We start from the raw sequence: 20,810 nt of genomic DNA on the forward strand, positions 1-20,810 counted from the left end.
CTTTTGTCAAGGCCTTGAAGTGCCTGCCATCTACATTCAGCATTACTGATTATGGCCACCAAATAAAATAAGAATAATTAAAACAATATAAGTAAAAATACAGTCAATGAAGAACAATGATGTTTGGGCAGGAAGCCAACATTTAACCGATGTGTGAAATGCAGAAGCTTTTCATCTGACATGTCACCCATGTCTGCCCGGTAACCACACCCTAGAGCCTATAACACACATCTGAAAATGAAAATAAAAGTCAGTTATGCAATGATAAAGTAACTAACTGCAATGTTACTACTATTGAATTCATGTTAGTGTTATTATAATTTAAAATATAATAACCATAAAATAAGTTTTCGGCACTTGTAATAAAATAAATAAGATAAACATTAACTGAAATGAAATAAAATAAAATATGTACAAAACTTAAGGTATAAAATTTCTCATTTTTCTCATTTAGTTTAACTTGATATCCTAAAATAACTAAACGGAAATACCAAATATTATATTTTCAAAAAAGAAAAAACGAATAAAAAAGACAATAACACACAACAAAAGGACTAAAAATGTAACCCCATTTAAAATGCAAATGGGAAATACACAAATAAACGAATTAAAAACATTTACAATACTAATAACAACTATAATAGTATCTCAATAATCAGTTTTATGGCAATTATTCCCGTACACATCAATAAAGACATCAAAATACACTTTAAGCATGATTTAAATTATGGATAGGCCTATATAGCCTATAATTGACACATGACACAGGTTAGTGACAACCACTACGGGTTGCAAATGTAATCTAAAAACCAAACATCATTTAGAGGTTTATTTCACTATTGACGTCAAAGGAAATTTGATTTAAGACTTCACTGTGCGATAATAGCCTACATAAATTACAAATAATAATTATAATAATAGGCCTAATAATAATAATGAATACCCTTTATATTCCAGATTTGCTAGAGGAGACTTTGAGAATATCCGCAGCAATCCTTTCAGCAGCAGTTTTTATCCAAACCTGGATTAGGGAAGGCGGACTCATTTCAGCGAATCGGTTCTTTTGTTTAATTTCTTTCATGTCAGTGATTATTTTACGCAGCCTATTGCACATTTTTCTCTATTTTAAAATTGTATTTATTATTATTTTTGAATTATCATTTGCTGTGTAATAATTCAGTTTGTTGCAGATATGGTTAAATTCAGAAAGGTAAAGTATTTTAAACCTACATATAATTTGCATTTACGTAAAACCTAGGCCTACTATTGATTTAATATAGGCTACGTTACCTAAAAAGCTGTCACGTTTTAATAAAATAGGCCTACCCTTTACTACAAGCAATTAAGCCGTAAACTTATATTTCAAGTGGATTTATTTGAATTATTTCTTCGTCTCTAGAACAGTTCGTATAGATTCTTGAACGAATCTTTCAGATTGAGCTGGGTTAACCGTTTCCTTGAAAAGATTCGACTCAGTGGAATGATTCATTTGCGAAGCGGACATCGCTAACTGGAAGCTGCTTGTTCAACGTTGTTCAGCAATAACAGTTATGGAGGTCCCAGGTCCTGATAGTGATTGGAGGAGTCCAGCCTTTCGACAGAAAGTAGTGGCGCAAATGTGAGCATCCAAATATTTTTTTGGTTATATACTTAAATAAAGGGCATGTAAAGTCCCAGAGTCAGCTAGCTAGTTAGCTGCTAACTAGCGGATGTTCAGGCTTGTTATCAGCTCATCTGTTAAACAGTCGAAATTTCTAAATAGGCTGTATTTATATATAATATTTATATAATCACGGTATTATGTTCATTAAGTGAGATTACATTTTCTGTTTAGAGTTTGTTTATCTATGCGGTTAGCTAATGTAAAGTAAGCCTAATTAAATTCTAGTCAAATATGTTCAAGCGAAATATGTATTAATTATATATAAATGCTGTTTAACGTTGTAGGCAAAACAAAAAAAAGAAGAAGAAAAAAAAAGGGGAAAAAAAGAATTAACCTTAAATATATTTTATCGCTCTTGTGATCACTTTAGGCTCATTATAAGCTCTTCTAATAGTTGTCAAATTGCTCCTTTTGTCATCACTTCACTTTGAAAAAACGATTACCAACATATTTGGGAATTATGTTTATAATGTTTTGGATTGACTTTTCTTTATTGTTAAAATGAATTTATCCCCATACTTCTGGTACCTAAATTAGTAACTTATTTCTTTCTTTAAAGAAGAATTCATAAATTAATTTGCTTGCAATACTCTTATTTTGTGTAATACTTATAAGATAATACACTTTAGTTAATTTCAGAATTTCATGTATTGATTGTAACCCTCTTAGAATATTAAGTTTATTTTCTCTTTGCTTGTAATAGTTTTATTCTTTGTGTCAATAATAAAAAGCTCTTTTAATAGTTCTTAATGTTCTGAGACATCTCTTAAATGATTGATAGTGTCAGTAAACGATAGGTTACATTTCTTGTGCATCAGTTGTGATAAAATATTCAGACTTCTGCTTTATTGCAGAGATGAAGCCATGAGAAAAGCAGGAACTGCTCACACAAAGTCCAGTACTGACATGGAGAGCCATGTTTTTATCAAAGCAAAGACCAGAGTAAGTACTACTTTTAAATGTACATGTTAACTTGCAGTTTAACGGAAATGTTTTGTGTGATCTGTTTAAATATATTGAATTTAATTTAATTTTTTGGTGGGGGGGAACAGGAGGAGTATTTATCTCTGGTTGCAAGGCTGATAATTCATTTTAGAGACATTCGTAAGTAGGCAATTCACTGTTTACTATGCCTTTTTCTGTCTTATTGCTGTGATGTTTGGATGTGGACCGTGAATTGAAATTATTGTTTTTCTTTGCAGATAAAAAGACTCAAGGTGGGCCTGGTAAATTAAAGAGCTATTTAAGACACTATCAATCATTTAAGATCTTCTTAAGTCTACTATTTAACTGTTAGAATATATTTTCTGCTGAATTTCAAAGTAATATTGTTTATTTTTAGACCCCATGAATGCCCTGCAGAATTTACCAGGAGTGGGTGGAGGTGGTCCTGGAGTTATTGGCATTGGACCACGCCCCCCTGGAGCTCCAATGGGTGGTATAGGGCAAATGCAAATGGGTCAACATGCCATGCAGGGAGTAGCGGGAGGCCAGCAGGCTGGTAAATTCAATAGCTGTCAACTGATTAGAGAGACTGTGTGGCTTTATAATAATCTTATTTTAATTCTCATACATTCCCTCAAAATGATATGATGCAATATCTACCCCAGCAGGAGCTGCAGGGCAGATGCAGATGATACAGCAGCCGCAACAGCAGCAGTCCATGCAGTTCCAGCTGCAGCAGCAGGCAGGCATGCAGCCTCAGCAGCCAGCAGCTATGCAGCAGAATGCCATGCAGCAGCAGTTCCAACAGATAAGGCAACTCCAGCAACTTCAACAGCAGCACCATCAGAATCAGCAACTGCAGCATCAGAATCAGCAGCAGCAGCAGCAGGCCCAGACTCAGCAGCAACAACAACAGAACCAGGTAGCGGAGAATCGAAAGATTAATGTTTGCTACTTAAATGGTGGTGATTAGGGATTCAGCAATACCACTTTTTCCAGAATTAGGCCAGTAGTCCGAGACCGATACTTTCTTTCTTTTTTTTTTACTCTCTGATACCTGTATTATAATTGGTCTAATTGGTTTAGTAAATATGTATTTCATTCAGTTATTCTCATGCTTAATTATGCATGTTAAAATGTATTGTACAAGCCTCTGTTACTTTCATTGTTCATTCTATTGCTCTATCATATTTTATCTTTCACATATTTAGAGCTGCTTTTTTTTTCTACTGGCCAGGTTGGGTCACTGGTTCAAAAGGTTTAGATATCAGTGAAATATCACAATTCTCTATTACAATTTTGATGCTATTGTAAAAACTAGGCTACTAGCCTAATTAATATAAATGAAAATAAATAAATAAAGACAAGTTAACAGTCAATAATAAATTAAGAAAAAATAATCCAATTACAAATAGCACAAATAAATACAATAGAATGAAATAAACTGTGCTTTTCAGGTAGGTCTAACAGTAGTTTTTAGGTACAGAATTTGAATAATCAAATGTAAAACAACACTGCATAGTCTTCACTGTATAAATTAAATATAGATTAATATTCAGTTACAAAATTCATTCAATGAAGAGCAGTGACTGATTTCTTTGTCTTTTGTTGTTTGATTAACATTAAAACACAGCAGCAGGTTTATTAAGCTGCTGTCACTTTAAGACTGAATGCACGGATCCAACATACTGTTACACGTGTTTTATTTATCAACTGTTTATGTTCACTTGAGACATTGCTAACTAAGTTTACTAGGATGCTCGCCAAGATGGGCATCTTTACATAATTTTGTGTGAATTCGTCAGTTCAAGCACAAGACGACGTGAAAGAAAATTCAATGCAGTATCCAAGCGCTGTCTGAGACGCAGCTTTCTGGGCGCACGCTTCAGATGTTTGTGCACAGTAAACTTCTTGTCCTGTAAACGTCCTGTAATAATGTAGGGAACCACTTGTTATACATAAATCACATAACCGTTAAAATTTTTACTTGCATATACGATTTCGTTTTAATCTAAATGATGCATGTGGGCTGAGTGAACAATCAAGAGCATGCAACAGAAGTCTCTCTCTCTCTCTCTCTCTCTCTCTCTCTCTCTCTCTCTCTCTTTCTCTCTCTCTCTTTCTCTCTCTTTCTCTTTCTCTCTCTCTCTCTCTCTCTCTCTCTCTCTCTCATATCAACGTGCCTTGATTTACTTTCTCTGCAATTTACATATCGACCGAACTACAAACTTTCCAGCGACGTCTGTGAAAAAGGGATGCGACAAGCTCACATCTCAGCGCTTAATCCACTCTGTGTTTCGCTTATCAGCTTGCGCACACCAGCTACAAAGGTGTAAATATTTTATTTGTTTAACATTCTATTAATTTGATACAATAACTTCATAGACACCCATCTCTGATACATCCATTCTGCTCTCTGTTTGCTCTGTTGTCGGTGGGTTGGTGAAATCATGGCCAAATAAAGATACTACATGACAGTATTTGAATTAAAGTGTTAATTTACTTATTTGTATTTTTAATTTCATAATTTACTCATTGTGTATTTATTCTTTTAATGTCTTTAATTCCAGTTGCACCAAACTAGAATACTGCAGCAACTGCAGCAGCAACAACACCAACAACAACAGCAGCAACAACACCAACAACAACAACAGCAACAACACCAACAACAACAACAACAGCAACAACAACAACAGCAACAACAGCAGCAGCAGCAACTGGCTCATGCACAGGCTCAGGCTCAAGCCCAAGCCCAGGCCCAAGCCCAAGCCCAGGCCCAAGCTCAAGCTCAAGCACAGGCCCAAGCTCAAGCTCAAGCACAGGCCCACGCTCATGCCCAAGCCCAGAGTATCCAGCAAATGCAGCAGCTTCAAGCCCAGGTACAGGCTCAGGTCCAAGCGCAAGGTCAAGCCCAGGTACAGGCTCAGGGAGTGGCAGGTCAGATGCCCGCTCACTCGCAGCAACAAGTCTTGGTGTCCCAGTCATTACCACAAATGACTCCTGGACAGCATCAACAAATCAGCTCACTCAGCCAACAGCAGCAGCAACATCTGAAGCTCCAGCAGGTAATGCAGGTAAAGATCAGCTGCCCTAACAGGATGCAATCATAATGCAAAATGCATAATAACCACTTTGAGTCTCCGTTTACACCTGTTATTGACATCCGTCTCAATTCATCTGAACACAAGTGGTCGGGAGAGGCAAATGATACGCATATTACACCAGCTAGTCTTAGTTTCTGGTATATCTTTCTGTTTGCTTCTGTTTATACAAGCAGGCGAGAGTATTACAGCAGCAGCAGCAACAACAGCAGCAGCAGCAACAACAACAACAACAACAACAGCAACAACAACAACAACAGCAGCAGCAGCAGCAGCAGCAGGTTCAACAGATGCAGCAGGCGGCCCAGCTCGCAGGAGTCCCTGGCCAGGTAAACCCAGTGCAAGCCGTGGTGAGGATTGAGATTAGAGACTTGAGCGTGAAGTGATTGCATGCTACCAAAATCAATACTTGAATTTCTTTTGGACGTCAGAACTGTTTATTCCTTGCCTGGTGGTGGGCCGTAGTGTAATGCACAATGCCTAAATAACAACAGAAGGATTATACATCAATATTTTTCTTGCCAATAGAGGTTTAGTTGTGGGCCACAGCGGTGGGCCTTGTTCTCCAATCACAGCTCAGTGTTTCTGAACAAACAAGCTACTGACATTTCACCAGTGTTGGGGAGGCTACTTCGCAAGTAGCTTGAAAAACTACAAGCTACTCATAACTAGCAAGCACCACTGTTACTATTACTCATACTTGGGTTTAAGGGTTTTTCCAAACCCCTAATTTAAGTATTAAACTTTCCCACCTAACTCGTATTGTTTGTGCAATCGACATAAATGATACTTCAAACTTAAACCATGAATGCTTAAGGTACTTTGAAAAGAAGAACACGAGCCGTATTTTGACAATTTGCAAGCGAGCAGCTGAATAATTCTATATATGTGTATTTCAAAATAAAATATGGCAAAATAACAAGTGTTTTTTTTAAATAGGCAACTGAACTTAGTTTTGAAGGTTTAGTTTAAGTAATTCATTTTTATTTATTTTGAAATGTATAATATTTCAATATGACAATTGTTAAAAAGTACACTACTTGTTGGAAAAAAAAATCTTGTTACTGTAAAAGCTGACTAACAAAAAAAATTAATCACACTGCTGACAACGTGGCTTTATTTGTCAGCACTTGCCATATATATATTTATATATTTTATGGATGCACCGATACCATTTTTTCAGAACCAATCTGATACCAAAAATTCTGAGTATGGGCCGATACCGAGCCGATATAGTGCAGTGATTTATTTATTTTATTTCTATACCTCTGTGTGTTAAACATCATTATAAAGAAAAAAACAACAAATGAAAAAAATTATGATCATAATCTATGACAAAATACTATAATAAACTAGATTAATGGAAAATTCAGCAGTAAAAGTTACTCTAGAAAAATCATGAGTGCACAATAATTGTATTAAATTTAAACATTTAGTGAAAAAAACATGATTTAGATGGAGAGCAAATAAAAGTGAATTAATTGTAGCACTAAATCTGTTCAAATGTTACACGTTGCTCTTTGTATTTTTCATTACACTAAAGTATTATAATATGAAAGGCTCCAAAACAGAGTGGCACAAACCGCTTATGCGCAGATTCAGAATGATGCGCTTGAAGCAACATCGTAGTGTGCACGTGCAGCACTTCCCATTGGAAAGTTCAAAGCAAAAAGGAAAGAGATATTGATCCGTAGTATATTATATGAATGCAATAGTTTATTAAGTCTTTTCTTTTAACAGTTTTAAATTTGAGTTACAATTCATAGTGCTCTCTATTCCATTGTTGTGATCTAAAAGACACCCCGGAGAAAGTTACATGAACAGCAATAAACTCCAGCAAGATGCCAAACTATAGACCTTTATCTACATATCAAGTATAATAGGAACATTGAATCATCTTTGAGAGAGTTTCATTATGTTGACTGTCGTAACCGAACGCGACGTGCTGTGTGAGTGCTGAATGGAGAATGACTGACAGCCGCAGTGGAGGGAAGCACTACCGTTGCTTCATGACCAATTTCAAAGTTCCATGCGACTGCCGCTAGGGGGGTGAAATGCGACAATCGAATGAGAATGTCGTGTGCAGTGGAAAGGCAGCTGTACATGATCTTGAATTTAATGACTTCAATATTCATCTCTATGGAATTGCATTAGAACACTTATAATATAGTGGACAAAAAGTTGATGGTGCTTTGTTTTTGTTCCTTTTGTGAGACTTGACTAGGGCTGCATGATTAATTGCAATTTCCATGTGATTGCACTTAAATCAAGTTGGTTTATCACGATTTTGAAATCGCAAAGGCTGCGATATTTTTTTTTATGCACAGCTTGTCATTGATGTACGGCTCTGTAAACGCTGCTCTATCTGAAAGCACTGAGTTTAAATCACTTATAACGTGCATTTGAAAAAGCAACACACGTCAAACAGCTTTCCAAACATGACAAGAATTTAATAACCTCTTGGCCAACAAAAGACAACATTTAATAACATTTAATAACATGCTGTTACTCCAAACTCACTTCATAACAGCAGTTGAGCATCCTTCAGTGAGATGATGTGACTTCTTACAGAGAATAAGGCAGTTGTGTGTTTATTAGTCATGTTTAATCAATCAAAGCGTTTCAATCTTCTGTTTATTCAGCTACAGCCATGATGCTTGATAGTGATTTTCTGGAATGAAGGTCGTTATCTACTTCTGTGGCGTGGCATATTAGGCATGTCTACGCGATAGCGCCCTCTGGCGTTCAGATGGAGCAGCATTTACTACCGATCAGCCGTGCTGCACTGACAAGCTGCACATAAAATAATCGCATAATAGTTTGGAGTGGACCATTGTCAGTGCAGCGCGAGCCGATCTTGATCAAGCGACACTGTTACTACACAGCGCTAAGAGATCCAATAAAGAAAGCATTTGAATTCGCCACAGAAGTAATAACATCACTGCTAGATCTAGTGAGAAGCATTACATTTTCTCCATTATTAACTGTAGATCTCTATTAGATCAAACAGAGAAACGATGTGCCATAAATGAACTAGTTATAGGCTTTAAGTCCACAGATCAGCAACATTCACCATGGATTTAATGTAGTAACACTAACTGAAATGATGAAAGTTTGGCAGGAATAGTAAAATGCTTTCAAGAACGTCACACATCTTTTTCCAGCACTTCAAAACTCAAATATTATCATATTTAAATGTTATTTTTAATGTAATGACCAAAACATTATTTATTCGTCTTTCAAAGATTTCCCCCCATTTAAAAAACTACAAGTTTCAAGATGTAGGAAAACATTTTTTTTTTTTTTAAAGCAACACTAAGGAACTTTTCCTCTTCGGTCGCCCTACAGGTTGGAGGCGCAATTGTCCATTACCGCTGTTGTAAATAATTTCGCCGCCGGCAGCCTACTGTCGCACGCACGCTAGCTGTTTATCTAGCACCGGCTTTGGAATGAACGATGTCAACAGACAAGGTAGAGTATGTTGCATGATTTCATTAAAGTATGATGTATTGCGACATCAGAAACGAAGAAAAACTAAATAATGACTATTATAACGCTTGACGTAAAGCAAGTCAAATTCTTATGTCTCATTCGAACTACAGAAACGCGACCCGGTTTGGCAAACTTGCATAGTGTGGTTATAGCAGATATAGGGCTGCAAAGCGAATCCAGAAGTGCCTTTCACCCTGTTACGACTTGATGAACCACTGATACGATTTTGGAAACATTATTTTAAGGTAAAAATGTTGCTTAGTGCTGCTTAAAAAAAAAAAAAAGACATTAAATTACCATTGCAACCAGTAGGTGGCTGCCATTTCCACTCCCAAATATTACATTTTTAATCGTTTTGCTTTTGAATTAATAAAATTGCTGCCCTCAAATGTTAATCCGGAGCCTTGCAAACTTGAAATAAAACTGAAATAAAATAAACCTTTGTTTATAACTACTACAATATTACAGACATTTTTATAAGGAGCTGTTTTTGTTTTATATGCTAAGACACCTCAGAAAATGGGTCAATTATAGCTCCATCATTGTTCAAAGTAAAAAAAAAATATATTTTTATAAATAAATACAATTTTAAAAATCAAGGAAATTTCTCTGGTATTTCTTTCTTTTTGCTGTATCGAAAACGTAACGAACCGTGAATTTTGTGAACCCGTGAATTGTGAACCGTTACACCCCTAATAAATTATATATATATACAGTGAGGAAAATAAGTATTTGAACACCCTGCTATTTTGCAAGTTCTCCCACTTAGAAATCATGGATGGGTCTGAAATTGGCATCGTAGGTGCATGTCCACTGTGAGAGACATAATCTAAAAACAAAAATCCAGAAATCACAATATATGATTTTTTAACTATTTATTTGTATGATACAGCTGGAAATAAGTATTTGAACACCTGTCTATCAGCTAGAATTCTGACCCTCAAAGACCTGTTAGTCTGCCTTTAAAATGTCCACCTCCACTCCATTTATTATCCTAAATTAGATGCACCTGTTTGAGGTTGTTAGCTGCATAAAGACACCTGTCCACCCCATACAATCAGTAAGAATCCAACTACTAACATGGCCAAGACCAAAGAGCTGTCCAAAGACACTAGAGACAAAATTGTACGCCTCCACAAGGCTGGAAAGGGCTATGGGGAAATTGCCGAGCAGCTTGGTGAAAAAAGGTCCACTGTTGGAGCAATCATTAGAAAATGGAAGAAGCTAAACATGACTGTCAATCTCCCTCGGACTGGGGCTCCATGCAAGATCTAACCTCGTGGGGTCTCAATGATCCTAAGAAAGGTGAGAAATCAGCCCAGAACTACACGGGAGGAGCTGGTCAATGACCTGAAAAGAGCTGGGACCACCGTTTCCAAGGTTACTGTTGGTAATACACTAAGACGTCATGGTTTGAAATCATGCATGGCACGGAAGGTTCCCCTGCTTAAACCAGCACATGTCAAGGCCCGTCTTAAGTTTGCCAATGACCATTTGGATGATCCAGAGGAGTCATGGGAGAAAGTCATGTGGTCAGATGAGACCAAAATAGAACTTTTTGGTCATAATTCCACTAAACGTGTTTGGAGGAAGAAGAATGATGAGTACCATCCCAAGAACACCATCCCTACTGTAAAGCAGGGGGGTGGTAGCATCATGCTTTGGGGGTGTTTTTCTGCACATGGGACAGGGCGACTGCACTGTATTAAGGAGAGGATTACCGGGGCCATGTATTGAGAGATTTTGGGGAACAACGTCCTTCCCTCAGTTAGAGCATTGAAGATGGGTCGAGGCTGGGTCTTCCAACATGACAATGACCCGAAGCACACAGCCAGGATAACCAAGGAGTGGCTCTGTAAGAAGCATATCAAGGTTCTGGCGTGGCCTAGCCAGTCTCCAGACCTAAACCCAATTGAGAATCTTTGGAGGGAGCTCAAACTCCGTGTTTCTCAGCGACAGCCCAGAAACCTGACTGATCTAGAGAAGATATATGTGGAGGAGTGGGCCAAAATCCCTCCTGCAGTGTGTGCAAACCTGGTGAAAAACTACAGGAAACGTTTGACCTCTGTAATTGCAAACAAAGGCTACTGTACCAAATATTAACATTGATTTTCTCAGGTGTTCAAATACTTATTTGCAGCTGTATCATACAAATAAATAGCTAAAAAATCATACATTGTGATTTCTGGATTTTTTTTATAGATTATGTCTCTCACAGTGGACATGCACCTACGATGACAATTTCAGACCCCTTCTAAGTGGGAGAACTTGCAAAATAGCAGGGTGTTCAAATACTTATTTTCCTCACTGTATATCCTGTTTTTAGTGTATGTTAAAGATAAGCTCAACTAGAGTAAAAACTAGGCTACCTGTTTTACTTTTCCAAATACATTTAGTCAGATCTCTCCCTCAAGGGTGGCCCTCCCATCTTCAAGCATTCGGTGGATAACATTTTGCTTCATGTTGCTTTTATTCACCTTTTCCCATCTGTGTGGCCCTAGTTTATTCTAAAGCCAGAAATCTTTATTCTGTTGCAGAGCTGTGAAATACAGCAGAGCAGTCAGTTTAAGTTTGAGTAGCGTTAGTTTTTAATCTCATTTGCATTATGCATGTTTGTGCAGCTAACAGCTAATAGACTGCATGCTTGCCGTTTAAACCCACAAGCCCTTTCTGCATGCACCTGACAATAAATGCATTCCTTTTTAGGTTAGCCTGCACAAAGCTGTATAAATTACAGTTTGCCATGATTGTTAACACTCTGATGTTTTCCTTTGAGCCTTTAAATGATTTCCTTAATGTGTTTCAAGGGAGGTATTGATGGTTGCATTGTATCCGCCCATTTTTTGATCCGAGCTCCCCTCAAAAAGCCATTAGCAGATGGCAAGCTCAACCACAGCTTTAATTTAGAGTCGAAAGGTTTGCTGGAGATGCAAGTACCCATTGCATCTTTCCTTGCCTTGCATGATTCTGGTACATGAAAAGAGAGCATGAAATCCATTGGCCTGTGGCTTGCCTTGTCTTAACAATGTGTTGTTAAAGGAATATTCCGGGTTCAATACAATTTAAGAACAAACGGCATCATTTTGATTACCCCACTCATTACCGTGAGCCGTTTACAGCGTAAATGGGATTTTTTGGAGTATTTAAAAGCAGAAATGTGATGACAGTAATTTTGCAAAAGCACTTACATTATTTCTTCTTTAAAAACTTGTATTATTTGAGCTGTAAAAAATCTTCTTACCATTTTTACAGCCATTTTAGAGGTTAATTCATTTATATTATCTATGTTAAATATAAAAAAAATATTAATTATATAACTTATATGCAGAACAGAACTTATGTAAGCGACTTGTTAACTCACTGTTAATACACATTGTTTACATCTTCTGGCTGTAGCATTGGATTGAATCGTCCCCATTCACTTCTATTGTAACCGCCTTATTGTATCCCAGATTTTTGCTTTTTTAAAGTAAAAGCAGGAGGGACAAGTCCTTTTTTAAAAATTTTTTATTTTTTATTAATAGTAATCAACATTTTCACAACTTAGTGTAGTCATTTGAGCTTTACTTGTATTAAACCCGGGATTTTCCTTTATATGCTCTTGGAATGACTGGAAGCTCACTATACTGCCGTGCTGGCACATCTTTTAATTTTGGACAGCCTTGTTTTGCATAATTGAATGTGACTCTATGTGCATCTGTGCTTGCAGACCTGCCGAATCTATTTCCGTTTGCATTCTTGCATGTGCTTCCTCATGTCCGCTGATGCACTGCATTTATTGTTTTGCTTGTGACATGTCTGTTGTCCCCTCTGTCCTCCTCAAAGATGATGCCCCGTCCTGGGATGCAAATGCCACCCCGGTTGCCCCGCGCCACCCCGAACTCTGCCATTCCTCAAAACCCCGCTGCCATTGGAGGACAGCAAATGCCACAGGTATTTACCGCAGGGCTGAGTGCAGGGTCTCAGCGCTGCAACCCAGTGGGTGCGTACGTCAGTGGCTTTACACTAGAGCGAAGGCTGTCCATAATCCACACTCATCTGCCTCCCTTTACCCCCCAATCCCACCCCCAACCAGTTTCACAATCAGAAACATTTAGTCAGAAATTACCCAGAAGCACTTAGGCAAGTGAAATTAAAAAGTGTGTGGCACAGGTAAGTGGACTGGATTTTGTTATAAAGTGACATTAGTGAGGAGGCTTATAAGAAGCAATCATCTACTGGTTAAACAGCGCCATCTACTGGTGCTCTACAGTCAAAGCGAACTGATCTTGACTGTCAGTATGTCTGTGATCTCTAGGTAACTGGCTACACCAGTGCTGTGCCCGCTCTCTTCCACTCGTCAATATACTTTGAACCCACTTTAATTTTCCCTCTCTCCTAACTTTTTCAAAGGGTCAGCAAATGATGTCATCACCCTCCCCAGTTCAGGTGCAGACGCCCCAGTCGATGCCACCTCCCCCACAGCCTCAGCCATCCCCCCAGCCTCCTTCCTCTCAGCCCAACTCTGTCAGGTATAGTAAAATAGTTTTGTTTTTCTCCAATATGTATTTACTAGTATTAACTGCAGAAGGTTAATTCAACCCTTTTTTGCCTCTAGCTCTGGTCCGACCCCATCTCCAGGAGGTTTCCAACCCAGTCCCTCTCCCCAGCCATCCCAGAGTCCTGCCTCTGCACGCACCCCCCAGAGTTACCCCCTCCAGGTACCTTCACCTGGACCCCTGAATACACCAGGTACAGAGAAGCTTTCTTGTTTATATATATATATATATATATATATATATATATATATATATATATATATATATATATATATATATATATTTTTTTTATCAATAGCTGTATTAGTATCAGTGATACTGACCTTCATTCATAAAAAGATGCCATTAAACAAGTATTTAAAAATATACTGTCTTCATGTTGTCTCTACATTCATTTGGTTTTACATTTTGTTTAACTGTGAAATTATTAAATTATAAAATATATAAAATAAAATAAACCTATACAAATGTAAGTGTTTTTAATCACAGAAAAAATTTGCGATTAATCAAGTAAAAAAATAAAAAATATCGATTGACAGCACTAATATATATATATACTGTATAGTACTTAACAAGTTTATTAGACCACCACCCAATGTAAGGTTTGTGCTACAGCTTCCCTTAACAGTATTGGTGATTACCAAAATATTTTTTTTATGTTTCTGTAATGGTTAATCCAGTATGTGTAAGCTCTTTAGTCACAGTTGGCCAAGTCAAAGTCCAGTACTTGAATCCTATTGAACAAATTTTGGATTTAGTGGCTTCAAAGATAGATCGCGCAAAAGTTTCATCAATAGCAAGCAAGTCTTTGGGAACAACTACAAACTATTTGGAAGTCAATAACAGAGACTGTGGAAAGGTACTACATAAAAACAATGGCAGCAAGAATGCAAGCTATTATCAAGGCCAAAGGACGCCATACAAAAATAAAATAATTATGTGTGAATAAAGACTATTTAGTTGTTTCAGTTTGTTGTTTGCCTTATAAATTACAATAACATTTTTAGTTTTAAACAAGTTTTTAACAGATTCCTAAAATATTTGTTTTCTCTTTATTATGACAGTTGGTCTAATAAATTTGTTAAGCATTGTATATAATTTTTTACATGGATAATACAAATTAATATATTGTTTTCTTTTTTACATTTATTGGTATCAGGCAATTTTATATATTGGATATTTAATTGTACATTCTCATTTTGCTGTATTTTTACTTTTCAAACTTTTTTTGAATAAATCAATAATATTGTTAAATGTAGAGATTAATTTTAAGACTATGCATTTTTAGTACTGTACATTATAATCTTGTGATGCCTAAATTTAATTGTAACAATCAATCAAATGATTGAATAACTTAATTTTTTGTTTTATTTATAATTTAATTAGACATTATTCGGTGCAACCCTAATTCATTTATTTTATTTTTTATTACAGGGAATCCAGGCTCTGTTATGAGTCCAGCTGGGGCCTCACAGTCTGAGGACCAGCTTTACATGGATAAACTGAAGCAGCTGTCAAAGTATATTGAGCCGCTGCGCAGGATGATTAACAAAATAGACAAAAATGAGGGTACTGGAGACTTTTTCTCTTTTGGTGCTGATTTATCTTTTTCCCCTTGATTTTAGTGATCATGCTTTGTTTGGTCTTTACAGACAGGAAGAAGGATTTGAGCAAAATGAAAAGTTTGCTTAACATTTTAACTGACCCCAACACAAGGTAGGAAAGCAGGCACGCCTAACACTCTCTTGTGTTGATTTTTGACTTGTGATTAAGGTTGCATTATTGCTGTCTTCCACTAGGTGTCCACTTAAAACACTACAGAAGTGTGAAATAGCATTGGAGAAACTAAAGAATGACATGGCAGTGGTGAGTAACCTTTTTTTTCAAGATAGGAAGTCAGTTAAGTTGCTGTTCATTTAAAAGCAGTAACAGATTTCTACAGTGATGTCTTGACTTTTGTTTCCAGCCGACTCCTCCCCCTCCACCAGTGCCCTGTACCAAAAAGCAATACCTTTGCCAGCCGCTGCTGGATGCTGTTTTGGCCAATATCCGCTCCCCGGTTTTCAACCATTCACTTTACCGCACGTTTTCTCCTGCTATGACAGCAATTCATGGACCCCCAATCACGTAAGATTAACAGCTGAGATGCCGGTTACCAGGGCTGCATTTATTTGATCAAATATACAGTAAACTGTAATATTGTTAAATATTGTTACAATTTAAAAGAACTGTTTTCTATTTCACATGATCCTTCAGAATTAATTTGAATATGCTCATTTGATGCTCAAGATATATTTTATGATTTAGTATTATTTATAATAAAAAATAACATACTGACCCAAAACCTTTGAACAGTAATGTTTATTATACATTTTATAAATTATATAAACTATACATTTATAACAGAGTATATCACCATGTAGTTTATTTGTTTTAAAAATATATTTTTTAATAATCTCATTAAGATTTAATTATTTTTAAAAATTGATTGCTGCAAACCAAAAGATAATCGGTACAAATGAAGTATTGCATTACTGCAAAACAGCTTAACAATATTTATAGTTTTGCATTAAATAAACAATTGAATGGTATATACCACCCAGCTTTAAAGGGATACTCCACTTTAAAAGGAAAATTCTGTCATCATATAGTATACTCACCCTCATGTTGTTTCAAACCTGTATGAATTTCTTTCTTCTGCTGAACAGAAAGGAAGATATTTAGAAGAATGTCAGTAACCAGACAGTTTTAGATACCATTGACTTCCATAGTTTATTTTTTTCCTACTATGGAAGTCAATGGTATCTAAAACTGTCTGGTTACTCACATTCTTCTAAATATCTTCCTTTCTGTTCAGCAGAAGAAAGAAATGCATACAGGTTTGAAACAACATGAGGGTGAGTATATGATGACAGAATTTTCATTTTAAAGTGGAGTATCCCTTTAACTCGTAAATTTACATATTACAAAATATATTCCTTCATTACAGGGGTCCCTCAATTCCTTCCCGTAAACGGAAGCTTGAAGATGACGAGCGCCAGACCATCCCGAACATACTTCAAGGGGAGGTGGCTCGGCTTAATTCCAAATTCCTGGTCAATCTGGACCCGTCCTTTTGCAGCAACAATGGAACGGTGCATCTCATATGTAAACTAGGTCAGTTCAACACTTATGCCCACTATATGCGTCATCTACACTTGTACAAATTAAACATTCACTCCCGGCACTGTCTCTGTCTAGATGATAAAAATCTTCCCAGTGTTCCCCCTCTTCAATTGAGCATTCCAGCTGACTATCCCGATCAGAGCCCCCACTGGGAAGATGACGGTCAGCAGTATGGTGAGTCTTCGTGTATTAACTGTCAGCATGCTATCTTAGGCTGCCTAAGATGTAAACCCTCTTAAGCATCCAGTTTAAATGAAAATACTTAAGCCGTGAAACGTATGAACTGAACACGTCCTTACCTTCCTCTCTGTTTTCAGAGGCCAACCCCTTCTTGCAGACTGTGCATAAGAACATGACCTCTAAACTCCTTCAGCTTCCTGACAAGCACTCGGTGACGGCACTGCTGAACACCTGGGCTCAAAGTGTGAGACAGGCTTGCCTTTCAGCTGCTTAGATGTTTTCCCATCAGCACTAGCAGCCCAGTATAATCCTTGCACCTCTATGGAATGATGGCAATATATTAATACTTTCTTTGTCTTTTTTTATCTACATGAATAATCATCGGTTTTCTTTATTCCAATACACTAAAGCCTTAACTGTTTGTGCATTGCTTGATCAATAAAGTAATTTAAACTGCTGTTTCAATCGTAAATGTGTGGCACAGAACTCCAATAACATGTAGTTATATAAGCACATGACTGGTCCTTCAGCGCATAGTCCTCTGTAGACGACGTCTCTGCACAGCCAGAGTTCTCCTCTGTCTGTCTGCTATGTTGTTGTTGAGGGTCTGTTTGAGGGCAGGGAGGATCACTTTCTCTGCTTTACTAGCCTGAGACATGGGTCTGTTCAGATAGTAACAAAGCAGAGGTTGATATCTCCAAAACAGGCAGGTTAGAAACAAAATAAATTTACAAGCATGGACTTACAGTCCTCTAGGCAGGGTTTGGAAAGAAATCTGAGGAAATGTCTCTGAATCTTCAGCTCTGCCAAAAAAAAAAAAAAAAAAGATGTGTGTATATACATGCATTATACATATAGATAGATAGATAGATAGATAGATAGGTCCCACTTTATATGAAGCATCTATAACATTTAAATTAATCATTTGATACGATGCACTTGCTTTTACATTCTACTTAAAAATATAGACATGTACTTGCATCTGTAATTCATTTCGGTTACACTTTATTTTAAGGTGTCATTGTTACAGTGTAATTATACTGAGTAATAATAATTAACAACATGTACTTACTATAGGGTTAGGGTAGGATTAGGATTTGGTTGAGGGTTAAACATGTAATTATGCATAATTTACTCATTACTATTGTAAGTACATGTAACAAGGACACTGTAAAATAAAGTGTTACCTTAATTTCTATAATCTATAATTACACTGTTGACCCTTCCCTTACAATTTAACCCACCCTTAAACCTAACCAGATCACTAAACCTGTCCCTAATATCCTATTTCAATAGCAGCAAACGTTTTGCAATCAAATAACATGAAAACAATAAGAAAATTATGCCTATAATTTTTTATGACAGTTTAAGAAACCTAACATAAAGAGGGACCTATATTTTTAATATTTCCAAGACGATGAACTATTTCCATTATATATACATAAAAAACGAAATTTCCTTTGATTTTGGGGTGAAATATGACTGGGACATTTTCTTGACAGGCTTTTTGAGATGCAGAAATTAAATGTAGTGATAAAGAAATTACCTTTTACCATCAGCAAGTAAAGCCTTGGTCAAAATGTAATTCTCTGCAGTGATTTTCTTGTTGAAAACAATGTCTTTGAGAACAGCCTTCACACGTAGGATCTGAGAGAAGGCAAATTAAAATGCATCATATATAGTCATTCTTGTATAGTGAGAGAGATTGAGAAATATGGTCTCACCTCCTGGGACTGCAGGCTATTAGCGCTGTACAGTTGGCGTATGATGACCTCACATTCCTGTAGGGTGGGAGGTCGAGGGGCCTGAAATGGACTACACTGGATCATTAGAGGCTGAAGAGAAGTGATGAATCCTGCTCTTGCTTCTGAAGGACCTTCTGTTCTGTCTGCTGCGAGGGTCTCTGAAGAATTTGATCTAGTTTCTCTATAGTTTAAAGAACTGCTGTAGGCAGAATGTATGTATCCACTTATTAGATCTTTATAATAATAACTATTTAATTAAATAATATTATTAGATAATAATAATCTTTGCAAGCACCTGATCTCTGTGCTTTGTGATGAGCAGGTGTCCTCCAAAGTTTGCTCCAGATAGTTATTTCTGTCTCTCTGGAATTTGTTGCTTTCTGTGTGACGCTTCTGGATACGGCTGGATTCTGTCATGGGATTTTGGTGCAAGTTACAATATTAATATATGAACTTGAATCAACATATATGTCATATGGTTTTGATTGAGAAAATGTTTGAGCGAACAGAGGTGTCATTTAACCTTTACTGCTCAACTTTGGAGGCTCCATTATCAGCTTATACTGCAAATCTGTAACACATAATCAGACAAAAAAATATAGAATGGAGAATGTTTCATTAATATGTCCAGTTTAATGCATGTATGAATCATGCAGGGAAACCAGACGTAGATTTACTTTTTTTAAATAAATATTTTTATAATATAATATTATTTATAATATTCAATATGAGAGTACTTTTTCATTTATAACATATCATTGTATGTAAAATATGCACCTTATGATTTAATGTAACGGCCTTTCAGAAAACGTGAACAATAAAACAATTATGAAAAACAAAAATCATGAAATGGAAAATATCTAAATATCGTTTTACCCAACATAAAACAATAATGAAAAGAAGGCTATAAAATTACAACATATAAAACTCGTAACAACTTGTCCCAAACTGACATTTATGAAAAATTATCCAAAGTGTTTCATTATTGACCCAAGAGCAAAAACAAAAATATGAAATTGCATTAGAATATTTGACTCAAATATCGCATCTGTGACAACTAGTACCGGTCTAACATAGCCAACTATCAGCAAACATTTATTTCTCGTGTATTTCTTTCACCCGGCCGTTTGGTGTAAGAAAAATACCTTTACATTTGACCAAACAAATCTCCTTTTGACAGTCAGAAACAAAACACCAAAACGTTTGTCTGTAAACTGATACTTTGCCACCCACAGCGGTTACAAACGCCATTCTTTAATTCTCTTCATTCAGCAGCTCGACGTCACCAGGCAACCTGTAGCTACTGACGTATCACCACTGGGACCCCTGCCCGGACAGCGGGTGCTCGTCCCCATTAAAGATACACTTCACCTGAAAATGAACATTCTGTCATCATCATTTACTCGCCCTCACGTTGTCCTAAATCTGCATGATAACTCAGCTCACTTTCATTGCAACTTTCCTTACAGTGAGAGTGAATGGTGACTGATGCTGTCATTACACCTAACATCTTTGTATTTCACAAGAAAATCATAGACAACATGAGTGAGTAAATGATGACAGAATTGGGTGAACTATCCCTTAAACTCACAGGCAAGCAAGCAGAGATTATTATAACAACCACACAGGCATCATTACTTATATTAACGGTACAGGTTCTCTTCATATTTTCAGTAAATTACGCCAATTAAAATAAAAATGTTACATTTTTGTTGTTAAGTGTACGGATAACTATCCATGTCCCCACTTACACATAAATGTATTGTTCATAAAAAGGCCAACACATTATTCCTGTAATATACATAAGGAAATTTAACATAAGTTTACCTTTATTTTGCCGTTTTAAACTATCTATTTCGCCATGTAATTTCTCCAGAGTTTCCCTGTGCTGCTTTTGTAGGAAGTCAATATTCCTCCGCAGCGAGTCGACTCGCGTATCCATTTCACTGTGAAACAAGTTTGATTCCCACAACGACCTTTA

At 36.6% G+C, this 20,810-nt stretch overlaps 2 protein-coding genes across 10 annotated transcripts; one reads left to right on the forward strand and one right to left on the reverse strand.

Moving 5' to 3' along the window:
• The first annotated feature begins 1,464 nt into the window (after window positions 1–1,464).
• med15 (mediator complex subunit 15) lies at window positions 1,465–17,542 on the forward strand. 7 transcript variants are annotated; one of them, XM_082141918.1, is made up of 18 exons: window positions 1,465–1,618; window positions 2,518–2,605; window positions 2,716–2,767; window positions 2,866–2,889; window positions 3,006–3,164; window positions 3,274–3,530; window positions 5,179–5,682; window positions 5,883–6,038; window positions 13,027–13,134; window positions 13,594–13,712; window positions 13,799–13,932; window positions 15,174–15,308; window positions 15,392–15,455; window positions 15,539–15,605; window positions 15,706–15,866; window positions 16,729–16,895; window positions 16,980–17,078; window positions 17,222–17,542. In XM_082141918.1, the coding sequence occupies exons 1-18, from the start codon at window positions 1,551–1,553 to the stop codon at window positions 17,356–17,358; spliced, it is 2,499 nt and encodes an 832-aa protein (XP_081998044.1). In that variant the 5' UTR covers window positions 1,465–1,550; the 3' UTR covers window positions 17,359–17,542. The 7 variants fall into 7 exon arrangements, with proteins under 7 accessions (XP_081998044.1, XP_081998045.1, XP_081998048.1 ...); XM_082141919.1 differs by having other exon boundaries at window positions 5,886–6,038; XM_082141922.1 differs by having other exon boundaries at window positions 5,179–5,673.
• Window positions 17,543–17,602: 60 nt separating this feature from the next.
• Window positions 17,603–20,788, reverse strand: ccdc74b (coiled-coil domain containing 74B). 3 transcript variants are annotated; one of them, XM_082141983.1, is made up of 7 exons: window positions 20,657–20,788; window positions 19,353–19,400; window positions 19,125–19,239; window positions 18,809–19,025; window positions 18,631–18,731; window positions 17,831–17,887; window positions 17,603–17,746 (listed from the first exon to the last, which is right to left on the reverse strand). In XM_082141983.1, the coding sequence occupies exons 1-7, from the start codon at window positions 20,769–20,771 to the stop codon at window positions 17,611–17,613; spliced, it is 789 nt and encodes a 262-aa protein (XP_081998109.1). In that variant the 5' UTR covers window positions 20,772–20,788; the 3' UTR covers window positions 17,603–17,610. The 3 variants fall into 3 exon arrangements, with proteins under 3 accessions (XP_081998109.1, XP_081998108.1, XP_081998110.1); XM_082141982.1 differs by having other exon boundaries at window positions 18,809–19,028; XM_082141984.1 differs by lacking the exon at window positions 20,657–20,788 and adding an exon at window positions 20,063–20,572 and having other exon boundaries at window positions 18,809–19,028.
• Between the last annotated feature and the right edge of the window lie 22 nt (window positions 20,789–20,810).

The sequence above is a fragment of the Leuciscus leuciscus genome, assembly GCF_965113295.1.
Source record: "Leuciscus leuciscus genome assembly, chromosome: 16".
NCBI lineage: Eukaryota > Metazoa > Chordata > Actinopteri > Cypriniformes > Leuciscidae > Leuciscus > Leuciscus leuciscus.